General features: G+C 48.2%; 1 protein-coding gene across 1 annotated transcript; it reads right to left on the reverse strand.

The window, feature by feature from the left end:
• Positions 1–55: 55 nt before the first annotated feature.
• On the reverse strand, positions 56–9,761 carry LOC147659050 (uncharacterized; the record flags this gene model as incomplete). The annotated part of the gene is made up of 3 exons (XM_086952008.1): positions 56–354; positions 1,109–1,377; positions 9,679–9,761. Coding segments are annotated over 3 exons (651 nt in total), but the record flags the coding sequence as incomplete, so codon positions are not given.
• Positions 9,762–27,577: the final 17,816 nt, after the last annotated feature.

The raw sequence follows: 27,577 nt of genomic DNA on the forward strand, positions 1-27,577 counted from the left end.
AAACAGGGGGGACAGGTGCAGGCTCAGCGGTGCCAGGTGTAAATTCAACTCGTACCCTCTTACTGACATGGACACAGGCAGCACCAGAGGAAGTGGATGGGGGGCTGGCATTTGGCCACTGTGTGGTAGAAGATGATGCAGAGTCCCCATTCCCTGTGCCCGCCAACATGGAAGCATCACCGCTGGCATCAGATGATGTAGTAGTTGGTTTCTCAGGCAGGGATTTCTCCTGCATACTCTGGTCCTCCTCTGATGTGCTGGTGAGCTTTCTGTCACTGGGCTCCTGTGCAGCTGTAATGCTACTCTCGCCACCTATGGTTTCTGGCTCCTGTTCCTCCATGTCCACTGGTGATTCTGCATGAGAGAGAGATTCAGGGTTTGGTTAGTGTCATCAGCTGGACAAAGCAATTCAATCAATACAGTACAGGAAATGCCCAAATCAACATGGTGACCACCACACCCTGCAATCACCTTGCAGCAACACACTACATGGACCACAACAGTGCTGGTAACCCTGAATATCTGCCATGACTGAGCCATGTTAAGGCCACACAGCACAGCACTCTGCCCGTGGATGAAGTGTAGCAGACGCATAACTTGCTCTGCCCACACCCATGGACATGATGTGGGCACACCACCTATTGCCACTGACTGACCGTGAGGGAACAGGAGGGGACAACACACACACCTACTAGTACATAACAGCCCAAATTGGCAAGTAGCCCATACCAAACTCCATGTGGTACTCTGGGGCACATTGTTGTCAGGTGTGTGGGCCTCAATGATCATGGTGCATGCAAAGTAGGCATACATGAAGTCACACTCAGATAGTGGACACTGCTGTTCACCCCCTAATATATTCCCCACACCATCACAATGCTGAATGACCATGTAGATCCTAACAGATCTGGCTATGGGAAGGCACAGTAGGGAGGATCGCGTTTGTAAGGCCAGTTTGGCCCAATGCATGACACTAGCACCCATCCCAGCAACCACTCACATGACACAACACAGCACCATCCCACGAACATCACATGGGCTACCGCTGCCACAGGCCCTGTACACATGCATTCGCTCCCAGCCAAACTCACCCTCTCCAAATACTCACCCCTGCCTTGCTGCCGATGCTCCTTCAGACGTGCATCCAGCTCAGGATGAGTCACTGCCAAGATGCGGCCCATCAGTGGTGTCATGCTGCGCCTTGCCAAATGCCCAGTGAGTGGTAGCAGCCCCGAGGTCCTCTTTGCCAGCCGGCTGATGTCGTCCCACCTCTTGTGGCAGTGGGTGTGTCGTCGGTTAGATATTCCCAGGGCTTGCACCTTTGCTGCAACGGCCCTCCACAAGGCCTTACGCTGGTGTACCTTGAGCTGCAGGCATGGGAGAAAAGAAGGGGAAATGATCAGTGACCCAGTATAATGTACCAACATCTATCAGTACAGTAGCAAGACACAGACTTCAATGAGCATGTCCTGAGAACATATGTGTATGTCATGTGTGGCATCGGGGTAGATGGACTCACCTACAAAATATCCTTCTACACAAGTGTGGTCGTGTGCAATTCTACAGGACTGAGATGGTGCATACTTTTATTTCAGTGTGAATGAACAAGAGTAAGGACACAGTAAGTGCAGTGATGTGATTTCGTCTTTGTCGGCGAACACTGGGCAAAGCTTCTGGGTTCACACTGAGTCGGACAACTGGGGCACACAGAGACAATCAGCTGAGCAATTACTGTCCTGGCAACTACATGTCCAACATCCTGTGGCTCTGTATGGCTGACAATGTAACACACTCCTCTCAGACATACAACTGCAGGCAGGGAAAACCGTGACATTGGGACACACACACTCTTTCGCCCTGGAAACAGCATGTTTGTCAGTGTATGACACAACCCCAGACCTTCAGGCATATACTGCAGCAGTACAACTACATTTCTCTCACCCCCGCCCTACACCTCCCTTTACGATGACTTACCACAACATTGGGGGCACCATACAGCCTTGGGTACTGTACGAGCACCTCGTCCACCAGGACCTCCACCAGCTCCTCGCTTGTGAATGGACTGGCACGGATCTTATCTGTCCTTGCCATCCCTGTGGACATGGAACACCTGTGGCGGAAGTGGGTGGTGAGGTGTCCCAGGCAGCAGGCTCTGGAGGCAGCAGCAGGAGAGGGTCCCAGGCAGAAGGCTCTGGAGGCAGCAGCAGGAGAGGATCCCAGGCAGCAGGCTCTGTGAGAAGTGGAAATGTGAGGCTCACTCCCACAGATTTATAGCCCCCTGAGGTCGTTTCTTAGGTGCTAAGTAGCAACAATTGGGGTGCGCTACAGCGATGGAGCTTCCTTCAAAAGCATCCAATGACCACCTCGGCGGTGGCAGAGTTTTCAAAACTGCATCATGCCACTGCAATCATCGTTCCCATTGGCTGTAGGCAATGCCCCATGGTGGTAACACACCGCCGGGGCCAGGCGGTAGCTATCCCGAGTAGGGTGGCGCAGCATGCCCACCACCATCTTCCCATGTCTCCATGCCAATGACTACCACACTTGTATAAGGGGTGGCGCTGGACACACACCACCTGGGCTAGGCGGTAGCTACCGCGAGTAGGGTGACGGAGCATGCCCACCACCATCTTCCCATGACCCCATGTCAATGACTACCGCCCTTGTGTAAGGGGTGGTGCTGGAAACACACCGCCGGGGCCAGGCAGTAGCTACTGCGATTTGGGGAACATGCAATGGCAATGTCCATCGGAAACACTTCAACAGTACACAGTGGCAACATGGTGAAGGGCACATCATCGTGCACACAATGCCATTATTCCACTGAATCCACAGGTGCCCGCACATGCCATGGTTGGGTATGTGTGACGTACATTGGTCTATAGTCCCTGCCATGTCAGTTATGCATTTGATGGTTGATGATGCATGACAGTGTTGAAGTGAACTCAACAATGTGTACACTAATCAGTGTGTTGTGGGTCAGTGATGACCGTGGCAAGGATTGTCTCACTGTGTGATGTTGTTACTTACTTGTGCTTTTATATCTGCTCATACACACAATTGACAGTTCGCGGCTTACTGTGATCAATATGTTGTGGATGTGTGCCAAGTTTACATCATGCATTGAAGTGTGACAGGTACAGCAGATGAGTATGAGACAGTCATGTTCATTGTACACACATTGGCTGGATGGTACGCAACAAGGCGTGCATATGTGAAACATGGGGTTTAGTATGTGTGCATTCACAGGGATCTATGTGTTGTTTGAGGCACTTGTGTATGGTAAATAGAGACGTGCGTCCTCTGTGTGGATCAAACGTCCACCCATATAATCTGGTGTGTCACGCATTTCCCAGGGCAGTCTTTGTTTTTCCATGACATCCTTAACGGGATGTGCTGTGGCCATCTTATGATGGTTGTCAATGACATGGGTCCATTTTCATCTCAACTAGGAGGAGGCCTAATCTCATACGTCACTTGACACTGCTGGAGGACATGGAGGATGTTGTGATCATTCACAAATTCCCCCTCAACAGAACCACCCTGAAGACCCTTTTTGATCTGTTGGAGCCCCACCTGTAGCCTCATCGCCACTACCCAACAGCTTTCACACCAACGTATAAAGTGATGGCAGCCCTCCATTTTTTTGCAACTGGTTCCTTCCAGGAGACCGTGGCCAGCGCTGCAGGGATGTCTCAACCCATGTTCAGCCTGGTGCTGAGGGACGTTCTTGCAGCCATGATGATCTATGAGGACAGATACATACATTTTCCCAGGGGAGCTGAATTTGCCGGTGTGAAGGGAGACTTCTATCCGCTTGGGGACATCCCCTAAGTTGTTGGTGCCATCGATTGCACACATGTCGGTCTGGTGCCACCACAGGGGAATGAGCACATTTTTCGCAATGGAAAACATTATCACTTGATCAATGTACAGGTGGTGTGCCTGGCAGACATGACCATTTCGCATGTGTGTGCCAGATTCCACAGCTCGGCCCATGACTAGTATATCCTGAGGAACAGCATTGTGCCCTAAATGATGGCCAATCTGCTTCCCGAGCATACTTGGATTGTGGGTGAGTTAGCCTAGTAATATGGTGTGCTGTGTGTGTGACCTGCTGCCCTCTGCCTGTGCAACATTGCAATGGGTGTTTGTCATTCCTAGGTGACTGTATATCCCAGCCGTCCATGACTGCTGATCCCACTACGTAATCCCAGGACCCCGGCTGATATCAGGTATAATGAGGCCCATGGCAGGACCCGTCGTGTCATTGAGCGGACTTTTGGCCTTCTCAAGTCAAGATTCCGCTGCTTTGACAGGACTGGAGGTGCACTGTCATACTCGCCTGGGAAGGTCTGTAAGATCGTTGTGGCATGCTGTATGCTTCACAACATGGCCATTCACAAGGAGATTCCCCTGCTCCTGGATGATGATGAGGACCCAAGGCCCTCCCCTGCCCAACAACCTGAGTCCAGTGATGAGGACAGTGGAGAGGAGGAAGGCGTTGACATGTGTCAACAGCTCATCACCCGCAACTTCACTTGAAGGTGGGTGATGAGGTACAACTTGTACATTGTCTGGTGTTATTGCTGTTGTTGAGAAGGGCTACGTGTGGATGGTACAGGCAGGCACATGTAAAGTCACCTGTGTGTGGAAATGTGGCTGTGACATTTCATCTGTGAACGTATATGGGACTCAGTTTATTGACACTTGTTGCACATTGTGTTGTCTGCCTGGTGACTTATGTAGATGGTTGGTGTAGTGTACTGTCTGTGATTCCACACTCACACCAGTGACTGTTGTTCTGTTCTGTCTCCCTAGGTGCCTTGAAATTATCCAGTCCTACATACTGTACATCTTTTGGATACATTATGGCCGTTTTGAACACTGTAAATATTGCACTAAAGACAAAGCTGAACCAATTGACGTGTGTAAGGTATTTTATTTACAAAGTTGACATGTGAGGGGTGCGGGTAGATTAACATGAAGGTGGTGATGGAGCAGTGATTTGACAGTTATGGTAAATGAGATGAAAGAGTAGACACCACATCGATGTTGTGACCCAATCCAACAGACAGGTGCCATTAACAAGACAGTGCGGGGAAGGACAGTCCAAACAGTCAATGCAGTGGGGAAGAGGGTTCCGATCAGGGCTGGCTCTGTGACTGGTGTTTGGCTGGTGCTTTGCCTCCAGAGACTCCCAGACTTTTCTTTGGATGCCCCCTTGGTCACTTGGCCGGGGGACCCTGCTGCATGGCCAGCGGCATCCGAGCATCCCTCTCTGTGGCTGTAGGGGAGGATAGTGCACTGTCATCCTGCAGCACAACAGAGGGGGCGGAGGTGTTGTTTGGGACACAGGCCTGTCCCTTAGTAACGCCACTTGCTGGCCCATGAGGTCCACCATTTGTCCAAGGCGGGTGTCGATGGACCTCATCAGCAGGATGAGCTTGCGTAATAGTTCTTAGGACCGGCCACTTTGTCCCTGGACCTGTTGGTAGGCCCCGATGACTCTGGTGAAGTGGTCCAGGGATGGTGTCCCAACCTCCTGAGGTCTGGGGTGACCCTGGCCCTCCCACCTGCCCTGATGCCACAGACCTGTTGCCTCACCACTGTGGGTCCACGCACACTCTCCCAGCCGTCCACAGTTTTTGGTGTAGGCTGGTCATCCCATGGGACAGGGAGAGTGCTGCAGGGGGCACTAATGGTGGTGGTGGTGGCGGCGGTGGTGGCACAGGCCGTAACTGCAGGGGTCTGCTGTGCAGTTGTTGTTGCAGCAGACGTGGTGGTGGGAAGGATGGGGGCCGGGGACCTGTTGCTCCATGGCACACCAGATGGGCGGGCCTGGAGCTCATCGTCCAGAGAATCCTGGGAGTCTACATCCGAGAGTCCGTGTACCGGGGTGGAGACTGGCTCTGCTGGTCGTTGTTGCTGTCCTCAGCAGTGAGTTCTTGGTCACCTGTGGATTAGATGGGGAATGGTCAGTGTTGTGCACAGTGCAAGAAATCTGTTAGCTGTGTGTCATCCACTGTCTGTACACTACACAGTTGCCTGATCTTCACTATTTTTTTAAGTGCAATACTATGGCTCATTACATGATGCAGAGGTACATAAATTACTCATACATGTCAGGTATCGATGCATTCCACGCAATTGGTGCTGTGTAGTGATGCAGATCCCCACCCACAAACAGCCAGCCCAGGGAAGATGGCTACCTACCTGTAAGTTTGTTTAGTGAAGAATGCAATGGCTTCCAGGTGGTCCTGGGTGGGATGGAGTGCTCCATGCTGTTGGGGTGTGGGACACCCTCACTGTGAAAATGGCTACCTACCTGTACGTTTGTTTGGTGAACAATGCAATGGCTACAAAGTGCTTGTGGGAGGGAGGGAGTGCTCCATCCTGCTGGGGTGTGGCACAGGGTGCATGGTTGGAGTAGTAGTGCAGGCCTCCCTCCCACAAACACCCTCACTGTGAAAATGGCTACCTACCTGCAAGTTTGTTTGGCGAAGAATGCAATGGCTTCTAGGTGCTCCTGGGTGGGATGGAGTGTTCAATGCTGCTGGGGAGTGGGACAGGGGGCATGGTGGGAGTAGAAGTACAGGACTCCTTCCCACATACAGGCATCCCAAGCAAGATGGCTACCTACCTGTACGGTGATGGTGAAGAATGCAATGGCTTCCAGGTGCTCCTGGGTGGTGTGGCGGGAGTGCTCCATGCTGCTGGGGTGTGGGACAGGGGGCATGGCGGGAGTTGGAGTACAGGTCTCCCTCCCACATACAGGTCTCCCAAGCAAGATGGCTACCTACCTGTAAGGTGAGGGTGAAGAATGCAATTGCTTCCAAGTGCTCCTGGGTGGTGTGGGGGGAGTGCTCCATGCTGCTGGGTTGTGGAACAGGTGACATAGTGGGAGTAGGAGTACAGGCCTCCCTCCCACATACAGGCCTCCCAAGCAAGATGGCTACCTACCTGTAAGGTGAGGGTGAAGAATGCAATGACTTCCAGTGAGGTTCTGTAATTCTCGAGTCTGACTCCATTTTGTTCTGTGCCACCATTTTGTGTTGCCCTCACGTGGGCCTGTGAAGGTAGCCTGGCGAATAAAGTGGCCTGGCCTTCTTAGTTCATGTATACATTAACTAAGGTTTCTTTTTGACTCTGAAATGAACTGTAAGAAACTGACCTCTTCACCTGAAACTGACCTCGCAAAGCCTATTTCCCTGATCGATCTTTGTCTGAGATTGCCAATCAATGTTCAGGACATCGTTAACTTTTAGTTTCCTTGCACATGCCTTATCTTGTTCATCATCTGTTACTGTTTCTTTTTATGTTTCTTCATTACATGGATTATGCTTTCAATTATAGGTTTGTCCGGCTTTTGGAGGTTTGAATTCGGGACATTCTTAATGATTAACGTTTGGGTTGGGATACTGTACATGTAATCATGCCATGCCCTGCAGTGCCATCTTAATCAGATTAACCTTTGTGAACTATGTAATTATAATGTTTTGCCCATATCCTGCTAAAACCCCAAAGGCTACTCACCTGCTGACCCTCTAGATTTTCCATTTGTTTAGGAATGTAATTGGTACAACTCCCTTACATGCCTGGGGCAGGATAAAGAGTATATAAGACGTGAATTAAGACCATTCTAGCAGATTGCCTCATTCAGTTGCTAAGGCTTCTGTGTGACGTAGTCTCACTCATTTGAGGTTAATAAAAATGTACTTTTATATTCCAGCTTCTGTGTCAAGTTCTTATTTGTGAGTTTAAAAGGACTAAGGACCATCCTGACGCACTCAGTAACGGTCGCTCCCCACGCTCCCTGCTCTCCTTTGGTATCGTTGGGCTGCGCTCTTTGCTCTGATCTGCACATTTAAAAACTGCTGGCTGCTGTCTGTCATAGCGCTGTACTGCGATAAGCATTGTCGAGCATTAGAAATAATTATAGCGCTTTAGCTGACTTAAGCACTGTTTTATTCATTTGCGCAGTCCGAGTTGTAGCGCTCGCTGTGTAGCTTTGACTGGAAATTGCATTGCTGGTTTTGTGCATCGATATTTGCAGCGCTTTCATCACAGATTGTTTAAGTTCTTTAATTTGTCTTTGTGCCCCAGCCTGTTTCTAGTTTCACTTTTGCTACCATTTTGTTGTTGTTGTGCCTCGGAGCCCGTCCTCTACACCCCGCCCCGCCTCCCAGCTGATCCTCCCTCGCCCCTCCCCCTCCACTCTCCACTTATGACAGATGCATTTGCGCGCAGCGTTTACACGCAGCGGTCACGCCCCATGCGCGCCAAAGGTAAGCCCGTCTACTCCCGTCCGCGCCTGGACCGCGCCCAGCGCCAGACCCCCTGGTCCTCGCAAAACCCACTCTACCCGTATAACGTATGACACCGCTACCCTCTTTGCCCTTAACCCCGGACGCACACCACAATGCTGCGAAGCTGCCCCAGGACACACTCATGGACCCTTCACCTGCCACTCCTGCAAGTTCGCCTGCATCAGGACTCACACTAAATCCACTAACTCCAAACACAGCTCCGACTCTAACCACCTGAAGTGCATCCTGCTAAACACCCGCTTGGTCCACAGACACGCCACTGAACTCTGGGACTTACTCGACACTGCATCACCGGACGCCGCCTTCCTTACAGAAACCTGGATGAACACCTACCTCATCAGCGCCGACATCGCCATAGCCATCCCGGACACTTACAAGATCATCCGAAAAGACCGCACCAACCAAACAGGAGGAGGCATCGCCATCGTCCATAAGAACACCATCCGAATCATGACCAGCTCCGACGATAACCTCGCTACCGCCGAACACCTCCACTTCCAGATCCACACCGACCCCAGGACCACACTTAGAGGCACCCTCATATACAGACCACCAGGAACCCGCGCACAATTCAACGAAGACATCACTGACTTCATCAGCCCACATGCCCTCACCTCCGAGAACTACATCCTACTGGGAGACCTCAACTTCCACCTGAAAAAGAAAAACGACAGCAACACCACCACCCTTCTGGACAACCTGGCCAATCTCGGACTCAAACAACTTGCTGACACCCCCCCCCACCTTGCCGGACACACGCATGACCCTTTCTTTACCTACAGCAAACACATCTCCTTTGATCACACCACAGCTCTCCATTGGACGGACCACAGCTGCGTTCACTTCAACTACAAAAAGACCTCGACCCACAACCCCCCACAACCTGTTCCTCGAAGAAACTGGAACAAAATCACCACCGACCAACTCTTCACATTGCTTAACCAAAACCCTCCTGCCACATCATCGGACCCAAACCAAGCTGCCACCAAACTCACACAATGGATCACCCACAGCGCTGATGAATTAGCACCATTGAAAAACCACCAGATCAAACAAGGTAGCAAAAAGACCCCCTGGTTCAACGATGACCTTAAGAAATCCAAGAAGTTATGTCGTACTCTCGAGAAAACCTGGAGAAAAAACCCAACCACTGACAACCTGACCACCTTCAATGACGCCACCCGCAAACACCACCAATTGATCCGATCCACCAAGAAATCAGCATTCAAGGATCGACTCGACAACAACGCCCACAACAGCAAGGAACTATTCAACATCATCAAAGAATTTACCAACCCCACCGCCGGCACAAACGACATCACTCCCCCCAAGACCTATGCGACTCTTTATCCTCTTTCTTCCACAACAAAATTGCCGACATACATAACAGCTTTGAAAACCAGTCCGAAGAACAGTCCACTCCACCCACCTCTGAACCAATACAGAACTCTCACAACCTTTGCGCCTGGAACCCAATCACTACTGAAGACACCATCCGCCTGATGAACTCCATCCACTCAGGATCGCCAACCGACCCATGTTCCCACCACATTTTCAACAAAGCAGACTCCATCATCGCACCCCATCTCCGCGATGTCATCAACTGTTCCTTCAACTCCGCTACCTTCCAAGAAAGCTGGAAGCATGCCGAACTCAGCGCCCTTCTGAAGAAACCCACAGCAGACCCCTCTGAACTTAAAAACTACCGCCCCATCTCACTACTCCCATTCCCTGCCAACGTCATTGAGAAAGCCATCAATAGTCAGCTCGCCACCTTCCTTGAATCCAACAATTCCCTCGACACCTCACAGTCCGGCTTCCGAGCCAAACACAGCACCGAACCCGCCCTCATCGCAGCTACAGACGACATCCGAACACTACTGGACAATGGGGAAACAGTTGCCCTCATCCTACTTGACCTCTCCGCCGCCTTCGACACAGTCTGTCATAGCACCCTCATACAACGCCTCAGCAACGTCGGAACACAAGGAAAAGCTTTGGACTGGATCATCTCGTTCCTCGCCGGGAGAACCCAGAGAGTCCGCCTTCCCCCATTCAATTCAGAGGCCACCGAAGTCATCTGCGGAGTACCACAAGGATCATCACTCAGTCCCACCCTCTTCAACGTTTACATGAGCCCCTCGCATCCATCGCGCGACAACACAACCTCAACATCATCTCCTACGCAGAGGACACCCAGCTGATCCTCTCCTTCACCAAAGACCCTAACACCGCCAAAACCAATCTACACGAAGGAATAAAAGAAGTAGCCGAATGGAGGAAGAAGAGCCGTTTAAAACTAATCTCGGACAAAACAGAAGTCCTCATCCTAGGAACATCCCCCTCTGCCTGGGACAACTCATGGTGGCCACCGTCCCTGGGTACAGCACCCATACCTACAGACCACGCACGTCACCTGGGCTTCATCCTAGACTCCTCCCTCTCGATGACCAGACAAGTCAACGCCGTCTCATCTTCATGCTTCAACGTCCTTCGCATGCTCAAAAAAATCTTCCGTTGGATCCCCACCGAAACAAGAAAGACTGTCACCCAAGCACTGGTCACTAGCTGACTGGACTATGGAAACACCCTCTACGCCGGAACCACAGCCAAACTACAGAAAAAACTCCAACGCATCCAAAACGCCTCAGCCAGACTCATATTGGACATCCCCCGTCAAGCTCACATTACCAGTCACCTGAAAGACCTCCACTAGCTCCCCGTCAACAAGAGAATAACGTTCCGTCTCCTCACCCACGCACACAAGGCCCTCTACGACCTAGGATACGAATGCCTCAACACATGACTGTCCTTCTACACACCCACCCGCCAACTGCGATCATCCAATCAAGCCCTCACCGCAGTTCTGCGCATCCATAGATCCACCATGGGAGGAAGATCCTTCTCTTACTTAGCGGCCAAAACCTGTAATTCTCTCCCCACTCACCTCCGCCTTACACAGAACCAACTTTCCTTCAGAAAGCAGCCAAAACCCCCCCCCCCCCCCCCCCCCCCCCCCCCCCCCCAAGCGCCTTGAGACCCTCTGGGTGAGTAGTGCGCTATACAAATTCCTGAACTTGAACTTGAACTTGAAGTATCAGTGGAACCCCTGAGAAGTGGATTTTTGATTTCTACACCAGATGCTCCTGGGTGGTGTGGGGGGAGTGCTCCATGCTGCTGGGGTATGGGACGGGGGCATGGTGGGAGTAGGAGTACAGGCCTCCCTCCCACATACTGACCTCCAAAGCAAGATGGCCACCTACCTGTAAGGTGAAAGTGAAGAATGCAATGGCTTCCAAGAGCTCCTGGGTGGTTTGGGGGAGGGCTCTATCTTGCTGGGGTATGGGACAGGGGGCATGGTGGGAGTAGTAGTGCAGGCCTCCCTCCCGCAAACACCCTCACTGTGAAAAATGGCTACCTACCTGTAAGTTTGTTTTGTGAAGAATGCAACGGCTTACAGGTACTCCTGGGTGGTGTGGAGGGAGTGCTCCCTGCTGCTGGGGTGTGGGACAGATTGCATAGTGGGAGTAGTAGTGCAGGCCTCCCTCCCACAAACACCCTCACTGTTAAAATGCCTACCTACCTGTAAGTTTGTTTGGTGAACAATGCAATGGCTTCAAATTACTTGTGGGAGGGAGGGAGTGCTCCATGCTGCTGGGGTGTGGGGCAGTGGGGAGTAGTAGTGCAGGCTGTCTGTGCTCATGCTCCCATGGTTATATTGCTAGCTAAGTTTAGGGTACATGGGAGTGGGTGTCTGTTGGATCTGTGAGACAGGTTTTTGTGGGTGTGTGTTGCAGATGGCTGTAATTTGTCTGGTGTGGGTTGTGTTTTTGGAAGTGCAAAACAGTACATATTAATGTGTTGGTTGACATTTGTTATAACTTACCAGCCTCCACTCCCCCGGATACTCCTGTGAGGATGCAGTATTAGAAGCACCTTCTCCTCCCATAGTGTAAATGTTTTCTGTGGGATGGGAGGGTCACTGCTAATCTGGTTAGCCAGCTCCAAGTTCTTGCTCCTCCTCTCTTTGACAACCCTCTTGAGATCATGCCACCACTTCATGATCTCCTTCTTGGATCGCAGGGTGGACCCACCTGCATTGACCCTTTGTACTATCCTTTCCCACATTTGAGTCCTTGTGGCTAATGGTGTCTGTTGGACCAGGCTACCAAACAGTTGTGGTTCCACTCTGACTATCTCATTGACCATGACTGCCAACTTACTCTCTGTGAATTTGGGCATTTTCTGTGATGCCATGGTGTGTGGTGTTTGACATGTTTGTGGGTGCAAGGGTGTGGGTGGTGGGTGTGGTATTTTTGGGTGAGGTGTTTTATGTGCTGGGGGATTGTTGGTGCTGGTATGATGGTGGTGGTGGTGGGTGTACAGTGTTCTCTTGCCTCTCCTGTCAGATCTGGTGATGACCTTCTCTTCTGGAGGGTTGCAAAGGATTGTGGTCAGGGAAGGAGCTGGTTTTATACACAGCTGTGTGGTTGTGTCCAAATGGGGTTTTGCTGTCAGGTGTGTTGTGGGGGTTGTCTTGGGAATTGTATGTTTCTGTTTGGCATATTTCATTTTCATTTGGATGTGTTTTGTGTATTTAGGGGGCAAGGCTACTTTGGTTTGTGCAATTTTTGGCATTGCTGCAGTGGTTTTGCATAGTCCGCCATGTTTTTCATGTATCGTTCACTGCGGTGGCTATGCTGCAGCTCTTCCGTTGTCTCTCCCATTCACTCCTGTATGTGACTGCTGCAGTCGGAAACAGCGGATCGTACTGCGGGACCATCGGGGATATACTAATTTCCCATTCGGAGTCTTCGCTATGCTTGTGGTGGGTTGTAGCTTTTCCGCTGCGATTCCGACGGCGGCAATCGGTTTTTGGACGTTGTTAGCCCACTACCGCCGCGGGTGGTCTTTTTTGGCGGTTGTTCCTAATTTGACATCCGGTTTCTCCACGGTCCAGGCGGGCGGTTGTTTCCCACCTCCATGGTGGTTGGGGTGGTTTTCTACCCGTCATCCTAAGGGGGCCCTAGGTTTTAACCATACCTACTGAACACTCTCAGTAGGTTATATAGATACATAGACAGATAGACAGGTAGATATACCTATAGATGTATTGATATTACCTACTGGCAGTCTCCAGTAGGTAGTTATAGTTAGGACCTAGTTTCTGTTGGAAATCCGCAACATTCTATTGGGAATAACTTTGGCGGCGGTTGATGAATCTTTGCAAATGTCTCAAAGAAGATGGCCCGCTCAGCTCCGCTCTTTCCCTGAAAGTTTTGGGGGGATTCCTCAAGTGGGGGCTGAAAAAAAAGGGGGTCCCAAAACTTGTTTTCCCCATGTTATTTTCCATAGGATGATTAGACATGGCTACAGCCCGAACGGCTGAACGGAATTACAAGAAATTTGGCAAAATGGTAGTCTGATTCGCAGATCACGCTTTTGCTTAAATGTTGTAAATCCCTCCAGTAGTTCCTGTGAAAATCGAAAGCACGAGCTGCATGATGATTGGCTGCCACTGTCTGTCAACACTCCAAAACAGAAATTGTTGGCAGCCATCTTGTGCCTCGGTAGACTGAGGCACAAGAAAGCAGAAAAACAAACGTGTTGAAGTCAAAAAGGGGGCAGGGTAGAAGCACCCTGACCCCCTAGGCCTGCTCAGGGGGTCCCACAAGGACCCCCAAGGCCCAAAACAAATTGTTTTTTTTTTTTTAAATCACGGGGTGCGTGTAGAGTACACATACCGTACGCATACGGTACGTGTACGGTACGCGTACCTTCCCGAAAGCTGCATGCTCATTGGCTGTCAACAATTCAAACCAGGAAGTGTTGGCAGCCATCTTGTGCTCGGTAGACCGAGGCACAAGAAAGTAGAAAAACAAACATGTAGAACACAAAAAGGGGTCAGGGTAGATACACCCTGACCCCCTAGGCCTGCCCAGGTGGTCCCACAAGGACCCCCAAGGCCCATATTTTTTTTATAAAAAACCTGGCCTGTTTTTTTTTTAAATTACCCCCCGGGGGATCAAATCGCGAGGGCATAGTGATAAAGTAGTGTGAGGGGGGCCCAATCCCCCCCACACTGCCCCGGGGACCACCAACCCCGGGGCAAAGCAACGCAGCCCCCTGGCGCATACTGGAGGCTCTTGGTGGGCTAGTTGGCCCCCAGGGACCCCCAGTATGCAAGGGGAATTAGTTCCCCCTCTGCAAACGCGCCAGGGGGCTGCGTTGCAGAGAGGTGTAAAAAGGGGCATAGCCTCATTACACCTCTCTGCAATGCAGCCGCCTGGTGCATACTGGAGGTTCCAGGTGAGCTAGTTGGCCCCCAGGAACCCCCAGTATGTTCAGGGAATTAGTTCCCCCTCTGCAAACGAGCCCAGGGGCTGCATTGCAGAGAGTTGTAAAAAAGGGTGTGGCCTCATTACACCTCTCTGCAATGCAGTCCCTTTGCGCATACTGGAGGTTACAGGTGAGCTAGTTGGCCCCCAGGACCCCAGTATGCAAGGGGAATTAGTTCCCCCTCTGCAAATTCGCCAGGGGGCTGCGTTGCAGAGAGGTATAAAAAGGGGCATAACCTCATTACACCTCTCTGCAATGCAGCCCCCTGGCGCATACTGGAGGGTCCAGGTGGGCTAGTTGGCCCCCAGGGACCCCCAGTATGCAAGGGGAATTAGTTCCTCCTCTGCAAACGCGCCCGGGTTCTGCGTTGCAGAGAGGTGTAAAAAAGGGTGTGGCCTCATTACACGTCTCTGCAATGCAGCCCCCTGGCGCATACTGGAGGTTCCAGGTGGGCTAGTTGGCCCCCAGGGACCCCCAGTATGCAAGGGGAAATAGTTCCACCTCTGCAAACGCGCCAGGGGGCTGCGTTGCAGAGAGGTGTAAAAACATTTTTTTTTAAATTTATATTAAAAATATGTAATGTAATTTAAAAAATAAAATATCTAAAAATAAATAATTAAAAATAATGTAGTAAATCAGTATAAAAAATATAACAATTATTACATTTATAGATTATTATTTACAAAACCATTGAAATTCACTGAAAAAAAACGTAGGTTTCAGCCACGTTATAGTTAGGAATTACCATTTAAAAAACCTTTGAAATTCACTGAAAAAACCATAGGTTTCAGCCACGTTATAGTTAGGAATTAGCATTTAAAAAACCTTGCAAATTCACTGAAAAAAAACATAGGTTTCACACACGTTATAGTTAGGAATTAGCATTTTAAAAACCTTTGAAATTCACTGAAAAAACCATAGGTTTCACACCAGTTATAGTTAGCTGGTCATTTTACTCATACAAAACCTTTGAAATTCCCCCGTTATAGTTAGTTCAGCTAACTATAACTCGCGCGCCCGCAATGCACTGCTGATGACATCACATATTACATCACTCATGACATGGTCAGTGACATCACTCATGACATCACTGATGACATCTCAAATTGCATCACTGATGACATCATCCTTGTGAAAGAGTGGCAGACCTCCTCTCACTCTAATATGACCTTTGATACACACATTCAAAAATAGAAACAAAAATTTTCAAGAAAATGGAGATACCAATACCAGTTACAACAACCTATTCCAACATCTACTTCCACATCCACTCATTCACCAACAGTTCTATGTAGTCACTCATACATGTATTCCATCATCATATGTACTCATACACCTATACATCCTGTTACACACCGATACTCATCCATAGAGTTACTAACATACATACTCACACATGCACAGCTATACACACAAACATACACATACTGACTCTCTTAAATGATCACTTATAGTAACACATACTTAGTTATACAGGAACACTTGAAATCTCTAACTCTCATATATACTCACTTATATACACCAATACTCACATATAGTAGTTTAACACATGTGTACTTACTCATAAAGATACTATTGAGACAGTCATTCACTCACTAACACGCTTATACATACACTCATCCACCCATACAGTCCTGCACACATGCTGTCTTCAAAAGACATATAAACAGTGAGTCACTCATTAATGCATCTATGTGCTAAGTAATGTCAATTTTTTTTAAAAAACATCCATTTAGACACTTATTTAAATATTTATTCTTCAATTGACTTTTACATATACATATATAAAACATATTGTGATGTAATATGTGACGTCATCAGCAGTGCATGGCAGGCGCGCAAGGTATAGTGAGTCCAACTAACTATAATGTGGGAATTTCAATGGTTTTATGTCAGTAAAATTTCCAGCTAACTATAACTGGTGTGAAACCTATGGTTTTTTCAGTGAATATATATATATATATATATATATTACCTACTGGCTATCGCCAGTAGGTATATATAGTTAGGATTAATTCCCTATGGCATTTCTGAAAATTCTATGTCTAATAACTTTGGCGTTTGTGGACGGAAACGCGTTTTTTCCCATTCATTTTTCCATAGGGCGGTTGGACTCACTTTTAGCTCGAACGGCTGAATGGATTTGCACGAAACTTGGCAAAATTGTAGGGACTGTTAGCCCGATGTGCCTTTGCTAGGTCTCAATATATGTGCTTCAGTGGATTTTGAGAAATTAACGTTTAAATCAAGATATATATCTGTAACAGCGCTCCGGGCAGCGATCCGGTCCGCTTACTTTTCGCGTTTCGGAACTTTGCGCGCAGAAAGCTGATTGGCTCTCCGGTGTCTGTCAACATTCTAAACAGTCCGGAGCGGCCGCCATCTTGTCTCTCGGTAGGATCGAGAGAGAAGAAGAGGTGAAAAACGAAGGGGGAATTTAATGAAAGGGGGCAAGGTATCCCCCTCTTGACCCCCTAGGAATGTTGTTGGGGTTATTAAAGGGTCCCGTGGGGAAAAGAAAAAAAAATGATTTTTCACGGTAGAAGCGCTTCACGGGCCGCGAACTGGGCCGCAAACTGGTAGCGAAACGGGAATTCGCCATTTTGTGCTTCGTTAATTAATTACTAGGTATAAGGGGGTGCGGGAGACGTATCCTAATCCCCTATGTTTCCTGAGGGTGGCTGAGGAGGCTGATATATGTTGATACATCTCTTCCAGCGGCTGTGCGTGAGCTTTTTTTTTTTTTGCTGCGTGACAGTCCGGAGCGGCCGCCATCTTGTCTCTCAGTAGGATCGAGAGAGAAGAAGAGGTGAAAAACGAAGGGGGAATTTAATGAAAGGGGGCAAGGTATCACCCTCTTGACCCCCTAGGAATGTTGTTGGGGTTATTAAAGGGTCCCGTGGGGAAAATAAAAAAAAAATGATTTTTCAAGGTAGAAGCGCTTCACGGGCCGCAAACTGGTAGCGAAACGGGAATTCGCCATTTTGTGCTTCGTTAATTAAATTACTAGGTATAAGGGGGTGCGGGAGACGTATCCTAATCCCCTATGTTTCCTGAGGGTGGCTGAGGAGGCTGATATATGTTGATACATCTCTTCCAGCGGCTGCGCCATCTTGCCTTTTTTCCAATGCCACAATTTTGTCGTGCACGGCAGCCATTTTAGATGCCAGGCTGGTCCCAGGCTATCACCTACCCCTGCGGATGTAGTTTATGGCCCCAGCTGTAGAGAATTCAGACATGCCAACCCTCCCGATTCAGGCGTGTGACTACTGATTTCAGTGCTAGTCTCCCGCCTCCCGATTTCTGCAAGCAAAAACCCGGGGGCATATTACGAACAACTAGCGATAATTTTTGTCTCTAACTTGTTTAGAGACAAAAATTATCGCCGCACATCGGCGATTTTTATCGCAGATAAACCTTGCTATTATCGCAGAAAAGTCAGCGATATTCATGTATTATCGAGCAAATGCTCTTAGCCATGTTATCCACCTCCCATTGGATAACATGGCTAAGAACTGCTCAGGGCAGGTGTTAGATTTTGGAGATATTCGCGCTTAGCGCGAATATCTCCAAAAGTTGGTAATAGGAGATAGCGATGTTAGGGACTGTTTCCAGTCGCTAACATCTTGGCACGCCACTTTGCATGTCATTAGTGATAAGTATCACTGACATGCAAAGCGGGGCCCAAGATGGTCGCTATCTCCTTTTAGCTGTCACTAACTGGTGTTAGCGACAGCTTGGTAATAGGGAGATAATTTTATCTCCGCTTTCATGGCTTTTAAAGCCAAAAAAGCGGAGAAAAACCCCCTTGATAATATGCCCCACGATTCCTTGGGGGTTTCAGCTGACAGGGCTTGGTATTGTGTTACATGGTAATTTTTCCAGGAAACGTCAGAGGGTCGATGCAATGGTTCTAGAAGAGGTGATAAACCATTTAAGCCTCATGAACAAGCGCATGGTCTTTTAAAGATTTGTGAAGTACTCGGGGCGGCGGTGTGTGTGTGCCCTCTTTCAGGAGCGGGCGGGGGGGCACTGCCAGCAACTTGCCAGGTCAGGTAGTGTTCAACACGTGCATCACCCTTTCTCTGCCTGCTATTGCGCTCCATGCTTCGGAAAGGTAAGAAAAAGAACGTGCATTTGAGTTTGAAATGTCCGATCCTGCAGCAGCACACTTCCAAAGCCCACACATGACAATAACCCGATTCAAGGCCCTATTCACCCGTTTTTAAAAAAATAGATAACACTCCAACAAAGTAAGATTATGAAACTTTATTAACTTTTAACTATAATGAACGGAACAAAAACTAAAAACATTTAAACATTTTTCAACTCAAAAAGCAACAATGGTTAGAAGCTGTCTTTTGTGCGAATAGTCCCAAGGCAGCACAACGTGCAGAGTTCTGGACGGCACCCAGGTGATGTCGCCTGGGTGCCGCACTGGTTTTGGGATCCTACAATGCAGCACAGAAAAACAGCGTGGGGCGTCCCGGGTGGTGCGGGGGGAGGCCTCGTCAGTAGCGGTCTGTTGTGCGAATAGTCCCAAGGCAGCAGAACGCGTTGAGATGTTGATGGGACTGTGTCCAGTGTCCCATGGCTGACACAACATGTACGACAGGCACCCAGGTGATGTCCAGTAAACTGCCGCACTGGTTTTGGTATCCTACAATGCTTCTCAGAAAATTGGCGTGCGGCGGCCCGGGGGGGGGGGGGGGCGTGGGGGAGGCGGCGTGAACGGGCCTCCCCAGGTGGCGGCCATCTAGCTGAGTTGCGCCCGCTCTTGCGGCTACAGCGTCTCGCTCACCATGTTGTTGAGTTGCTCCCACTCTTGCAGTGCAGCGATAGGCGGCTGCCACATGGCTCTTAAAATGGCGGACGGCTCCTCGGTTTTGGGCCTGGTCCACTGAAATGGCCCTGGGACACCTTGGAACTTGGACGCTTGCCTGTTAGGGCTTGGGCTCCATTCTCGAAAAGCGTCAGCCGTGAAGATTCTACAACAGTCTTGGGGGCCCCCGACTCCCGCAGGCTTCCGGTGGGGAGCGGCTGCCATGATTGCTCGCGGAATGACCACGACGGAGCCACGAGATGGTGGTGCTCTCATGCTGACGCCAGCTTCAGTCTGAATGATCCAGAAACAAGGTGGGGCTTTCATCGTTTGGGAAAAAAAAATTTCTAAACCAATGAAAAGTGTTATTTTTAGGTCATATGACCAAGACTTCCATCTTTAGGAAACCAAAAGTAAAATGAACCAATGAAAAGTTTTATAAACAAGTCACATGACCTGTTATGCGGCATAGGGCTACAAAAAGCGTAGAAAATCCGTTGGCACGTGAGGCGGCGTCAGTAGCGGACCGATGTGCGAATAGGCCGAAGGCAGCACAACGCGCCGAGATCCGGATGGCACCGAGGTGGTGTCCAGCAAATTGCCGCACTGGTGTGTCCATCCTACAATGCTGCGCCGAAAGACGGCGTGTCCAGCTGAGTTGCGGTCACTGTTGCGGTACAGTGACTCGAACGCGCCGAGATCCGGATGGCACCGAGGTGGTGTCCAGCAAATTGCCGCACTGGTGTGGCCATCCTACAATGCTGCGCCGAAAGACGGCGTGTCCAGCTGAGTTGCGGTCACTGTTGCGGTACAGTGACTCGAACGCGCCGAGATCCGGATGGCACCGAGGTGGTGTCCAGCAAATTGCCGCACTGGTGTGGCCATCCTACAATGCTGCGCTGAAAGATGGCGTGCCCAGCTGAGTTGCGGTCACTCTTGCGGTACAGTGAGTCGAACGCGCCGAGATCTGGATGGCCCCGATGTTGTGTCCAGCAAGTTGCCGCACTGGTGTGGCCATCCTACAATGCTGCGCCGAAAGTCGGCGTGAGGTGCCCCGTTGGCTTATGAGGTGATGTCAGTAGTGGACCGATGTGTGAATAGGTTGGAACCAGCACAAGGCGCCAAGATCCGAATGGCAAGTTCTGGATGTTGAGTGCCATAGTTGAGAGTTCTGAGCAGTGCTTGTAAGACTATCTGAAGTTTATTATAAGAATCAGAGTAAGTTGAAGACTGTCTGAAGCTTATTTGCACCTTTTGCAGCTTCACTATTGCCCAAGGTGGTGTCCAGCAAATTGCTGCACTGGTGTGGCCATCCTACAATGCTGCGCCGAAAGACGGCGTGTTCAGCTGAGTTCCGGTCACTCTTGCGGTACAGTGACTCGAACGCGCCGAGATCCGGATGGCACCGAGGTCGTGTCCAGCAAGTTGCCGCACTGGTGTGGCCATCCTACAATGCTGCGCCGAAAGTCAGTGTAGGGTGCCCCGTTGGCTTATGAGGTGATGTCAGTAGTGGACCGATGTGTGAATAGGTCGGAACCAGCACAAGGCGCCAAGATCCGAATGGCAAGTCCTGGATGTTGAGTGCCTCAGTTGAGAGTTCTGAGCAGTGCTTGTAAGACTGTCTGAAGCTTATTTGCACCTGCTGCAGCTTCACTATTGCCCTGGTGTGGCCAAAGGTCGCACATGACATAGGCGGCCGGCTCCCGAGGTCCGGCGGAACTTTTTTCCTTTTCCTTTCTGCTTCTTTTCCTACAATCCGTTTCATCTGAAGACACGACCAGGTCCCTGAATGTGTGTAGGGGGACGCTATTGATTGAATGAAAATGGCGGCTTGACACAAAGCTGACTCAAGCGTTACTGTTGATGCTATACAGACAAATATTGGTTTTCAGTTTGTACATTCTTCATGTTTTTTTTTTCCATCCAAGTCTGATTGAGAGTTTGTAGAAAAATGGCTTCAGATTTTCCACATACTACTCTTCAACATTCTTCCTAAATGTAACAATGTGAAACTCACTAGGAGAACGGCTGTTTCTGATTCCTTTCAAAATGCTGCCAACAATATTTTCTGAATGGAAGACACCATCTTGTAGCATAAAGGGCCGAAAGGGGTTCTGGTCTGGCCGATGGTTGGTGGAGACATTTTGACTATATCTTGGACCTGCCCGGCCTCGCCCAAAATGGCGCCGGTATAAATGGGACTCGTAACTCCTTGCCCGCAAATGTATATCTAGAAAATGTTATTGTAAGTGGCCCTGTCGTATTTTAATTACAAAATGTACGTCCACCGATTCCGCAACTGTTAGACACCTTTGTTCTTGCAACCTAATGGCCCGCTCGTTACGTTCTTCTACAGTGTAAATGTCTCCTCATCATATACGATTTCAGTTTGCTCCGTGGCCGGCCCACGTGGTTATAGGCCCGTATTTGTATACTGACATTTTCACAATAAAGGTTTTTAAAACAAAACACGGTAGTAGTATTTACATTGGTAAAGTTTTTACTTTTAGTCACTGTTTTCGAATCAGTAAAAGGCAAGTGAAATAAAGCAGTCCAATTACATGACGGATAAAAGGTATAATATGTAGGAACGCAGTAAAGATAAATGGTCAAGGGCAGTTGTGTTTTTCATGTCTGCAACATAAATTGATCGATAAGAATCTGATAATCAGGCGTATCGGCGACTAAGACAGCAGGCCGAATCTCTTTTACTCAACGGCTCCGTCATGGAAGGAAGAAACGCCCTTTTTCTCGAAAAAGAAATATATTTTACTTGCAAGACAGTTGTAAATTTTCCGGGAAAGTACATTAGCCTGGAATATTATAACATATGTTTGAAAAAAAAATATTGTTCGAAAACAATAAAAAGCGTAATTTTTAGGTCATATGATCAAGCTTTTCATCATTAAATTAACAAAAGTAAAATGAACCAATGAAAAGTTTTATTAACAAGTCACATGACCTGTTATGCTTACGTTACGCGCTGCGCGCCGCGCCTCGGATCACTTCCGGGTGCGCTAACGCGGCGTGTCATATAACGCATTACGCGACAACGTAGGTCAAGAATATAGTCAAAATGTCTCCACCAACCAGTGTTCGGAACACAACCCCTTTCAGCAGTCCAAAAAGTTCTGTTAAATGACAACAGAGGGGACAGGCAACAAGAACCATCAGTCAAAGAGGGGAGGGCAAGTTCTTCTCTTCCGGGTCATGTTGGGGCGCTACCGGAACTGATCGAATTGGTAGTCTACAGTGTTTCTGGATGTTTCAGACTAAAGCTGGCGTCAGCATGAGACCACTACCATCTCGTAGCTCCGTCGTGGCCATTCCACGAGCAATCATGGCAGCCGCTCCCCACCAGAAGCCTGCGGGAGTCGGAGGCCCCCAAGACTTTTGTAGAATCTTCACGGCTGAGGGGACGCTTTTCGAGAATGGGACCCAAGCCCTATCAGGGAAGCGTCCGAGTTCAAAGGTGTCCCAGGGCCATTTTAGTGGACCAGGCCCAAAACCGAAGAGCCGGCCGCCATTTTGAGAGTCCTGTGGCAGCCGCCTATCGCTGCACTGCAAGAGCGGGAGCAACTCAACTACATGATGAGCGAGACGCTGTAGTCGCAAGAGCGGGCGGTAAACAGCTGAATGGCGGAAGAGGCACAGTGTAGCAAAAGCGGGCGGAATGGCAACTGAAACGGTAAAGGGGCGCCCCACTACAGCGTGTCTTCAGGTCAAACGGATTGTGGGACAAGGTTCAGAATTGAAGAGTCATCAAAAGGCAAAAAGTTCTGCCGGACCCCGGGAGCCGGCCGCCTATGTCGGGGGCGATCTCAGGCTACACCAGTGCTATAAGACTTGGGGAGGGTGTCGGAGCCAAGCGTCTTCTCCGAGTCCATGGCCATCACACCGCCCCTAAGGGGCCTCCGTCAAGCTGTTTAGGAAGGTAACATATCACATTGTTTTCTAATGCAGTCAGGTCCACAAACGACACTCACTTACTTTGAGAATAGTGAAGCTGCAGTAGGTGGAAATAAGCTTCAGACAGTGTTACAAGCACTGCTCAGAACTCTTAACTATGGCACCCAACATCCAGAACTTATGCCATTTGAGAATGGCAGTGACATCGAAGCAACTCAGGGACCAAAACCATTAACGTACTTTCACGTATGAAAATCTTACTTGGGGAGGGGGCAGGAGCGAAGCGCCCCCTCCCAGTCAGCGCCACCACACCGTATGTTGAAAATTTGAAGCCATCGTTCTACAAAGTCAACCAAACTTGGATTGAAAAATCTAGAAAAATGTACAAACTGAAAACCAGTTTTGGTCTGCATAGCATCAGTAGCAACGCTTGAGTCAGCTTTGTGTCAAGCCGCCATTTTGATTCAACAAAGCACAGGCATTGAAAAAGGCTCAAACTCAGAACTCTGAACTATGGCACCCAACATCCAGGAGGTTGCCATCCGGATCTTGGAGCCTTGTGCTGCTTTCGACCTATTCACACATCGGTCCACTACTGACATCATCTTATAAACCAACGTTATGTAAATAGTTTTTTAATAAAATGTTTTACCCTGTTTCTTTGCTGGTGTGTTGTCTATATTTTTAATATTTGCATAGGGTTTGTCGTTATTTTGTGCGGGATGGGTGATGGAGCCGAGCTGTCTTGCAGCCCTCATGGTGTGGAGCTCAGTTCATCTCACTATTTTCGTATTTCTCATGAAGGGTTGTTCCTAATATTTCTATTTTAGCGAGGTCAAAAAGAGATCCAATTAGTGGCCTACTGATTTTGCTCGATTACTTTTATTTTTTTACACGATTTTTCACTATCTGCAAAGACTAAACAGAGTATTGCGACTTTGTGCTTGTTTGTAAATAGAGAATGATCCAAAGAGAACCAATTCTAAAACAGTAAATGCTTGGACAACAATCAATCAAATGGAGAGACAAGCAGGCACGACGGATTACAACGGGGGTAAAGGCCTGCGTTAACTACCCTTCAGTATCTGCAAAGAGAGAGTACTACTAAGACAAAAGAGGGGAGGGTGGGGGGGTGCAGCGTTCAAAGCACATCAGCGTGCATAAATACGAAAATGTTTTTATCTATCACGTACTTGACATTTTAAAGCTTTTCATATTTGCTATTAAAAAACCAATGAAATTCACAGAAAAAACCATAGGTTATAGTGGATATATAGTTAGGAATTTGCATTTACAAAACCTTGAAAAATCAATGAAAAAACCATTGGTTTTAGGCCATATATAGTTAGGGATTTGCATTTACAAAACCTTATTTTACTCGCATAAAACCATTGAAAATCCATATATAGTTATAAGCGCTAACTATATATCGCGCACCCGCAATCCACTGCTGATGATGTCACATATTACATCATTCATGACATGGTTAGTGACATCACTGATGACATCACTGATGACATCTCAAATGACATCACTGATGACATCACTGAAAACATCTCATTTGACATGACTGATAACATCACTGATGATATCATTCATGTGATAATACGATGAACCTCTTCAGACTCTAATATAACCTTAGATACAATCAGTGTAAACAGACACTCACAGACTGTCACTCATCCATGGAGTTACTCACACACCTAGTCAGTCATGCAAAGAATCAATCACACCTCCATTTCCTCAACTATACAGTTATACAAACTTTACTTATTCAAACATATACTAACACATATTTACTCTATTATACAATCCCTGATACAAGTTCACAATGATCCATACAGCCACTCACACATTCACTGGCTCTTATGCACAGTTATTTATATATGTCAACTCTCACATGTACTGTGTTTTACATATGTACTTACTTTGACATGTAGCACTGAGATATCCATTCACTCACCAATACACTCATGCACACAGTCAACCGCCCATACAGCTGTTTCCACATGCACTTTTGAAACCATACATCTAGTGAATCAACTGCTCACACATCTATGCACAGAGTCACACACCTCCCAGCCACCCACACACACACTCAGTATCCCATACAAATACTTGGGCAACCAATCAATAACCCATATAGTTACTCATATAGCTACTTATCAACACATGCAACAGTTTACAGAACAACAGACATAATGATGCACAAATTAAGACAGTTTAGTCACTAACCCATGCACTCAGTGAGACACATTTAATCACTCACTCATACAGTCAGTCATGCACCTACTAAATCCTTCATCCAGACACTTATATATCCACTCATTCTTCAATATGTAAGAGATATTTTAACTTTACAGAAACATACAGTCACTGGATGTTGTCATCAGTGATGTCATCAGTGATGTCATTTGAGATGTCATCAGTGATGTCATCAGTGATGTCACTAACCATGCCATGAATGATGTAATATGTGACATCATCAGCAGTGGATTGCGGGTGCGCGATATATAGTTAGCGCTTATAACTATATATGGAATTTCAATGGTTTTATGCGAGTAAAATAAGGTTTTGTAAATGCAAATCCCTAACTATATATGGCCTAAAACCAATGGTTTTTTCATTGAATTTTCAAGGTTTTGTAAATGCAAATTCCTAACTATATATCCACTATAACCTATGGTTTTTTCTGTGAATATATATATATATATATATATTCTCTGACCTCTTTTTACCTGGAGGGGTCGCGTTTGTTTACATATCTCCGCGGTAGCTGGCAAGCCGCGTTCAGAGGACCCGCTCTACAAGAGGACTGTGTTCTTGCCGGTTCCAGTGGCAACACTATGCTTTTTTTCTCCGAGGTATCGGATGTCGCAGTCCCGCCTCATCTACCAGGGCGAGTACACGGCCACTGCTAGTAGCGGCTTGTGACTTCACACGGCAGCTAAATCATTGTATTGGTGCTGCATGGTTCGCTTTCACCCTGCCACTTGAGGGAGAGCGTGTGAGGACCCGAGGAAGATTCTAAGCCACATTTACAGACTGCATCAAGGATCCCTTTATTTGGTATCACAGCGCTCATCAAATGACTCAAGGTATTCACCGAACACTGCATCATGGTAGCTGTAGTTTCCATTGCTCTACTACAGCTGCGCTGAATTTTGAATGAGTCAGCTGACTCCCCACTTCGGGGAGGACCGGAACATTTCAAGGGAGGCGTGGTGCATTCTTGACTTTGTGAAGGGCGTCTGACGAAGGCACACTACGCCGAAATGCATTATGCCCAGCAAACACTTCATTAAAGAATCTTCTGAAGCCCCTTGGTGTCCTCTGACCTCTTTTTACCTGGAGGGGTCGCGTTTGTTTACATATCTCCGCGGCAGCTGGCAAGCCGCGTTCAGAGGACCCGCTCTACAAGAGGACTCTGTTCTTGCCGGTTCCAGTGGCAACACTATGCTTTTTTTCTCCGAGGTATTGGATGTCGCAGTCCCGCCTCATCTACCAGTTCGAATACACGGCCACAGCTAGTAGCGGCTTGTGACTTCACACGGCAGCTAAATCATTGTATTGGTGCTGCATGGTTCGCTTTCACCCTGCCACTTGAGGGAGAGCGTGTGGGGACCCGAGGAAGATTCTAAGCCACATTTACAGACTGCATCAAGGATCCCTTTATTTGGTATCACAGCGCTCATCAAATGACTCAAGGTATTCACCGAACACTGCATCATGGTAGCTGTAGTTTCCATTGCTCTACTACAGCTGCGCTGAATTTTGAATGAGTCAGCTGACTCCCCACTTCGGGGAGGACCGGAACATTTCAAGGGAGGCGTGGTGCATTCTTGACTTTGGGAAGGGCGTCTGACGAAGGCACACTACGCCGAAATGCATTATGCCAGCAAACACTTCATGAAAGAATCTTCTGAAGCTCCTTGGTGTCCTCTGACCTCTTTTTAGCTGGAGGGGTCGCGTTTGTTTTTATATATATATATATATATATATATATATATATATATATATATATATATATATATATATATATATATATATATATATATATATATATATATATATATATATATATATATCTGAATATTGTTGAGGTGTAGAATGGAGATTTTGAATGTTTAATCAGCCCACTGGGGCAGAATGAGAGCTGAAGGTGGTGGCAAGAAGC

The sequence above is a fragment of the Lissotriton vulgaris genome, unplaced genomic scaffold (genome assembly GCF_964263255.1).
Source record: "Lissotriton vulgaris unplaced genomic scaffold, aLisVul1.2 SCAFFOLD_8361, whole genome shotgun sequence".
Taxonomy (NCBI): domain Eukaryota; kingdom Metazoa; phylum Chordata; class Amphibia; order Caudata; family Salamandridae; genus Lissotriton; species Lissotriton vulgaris.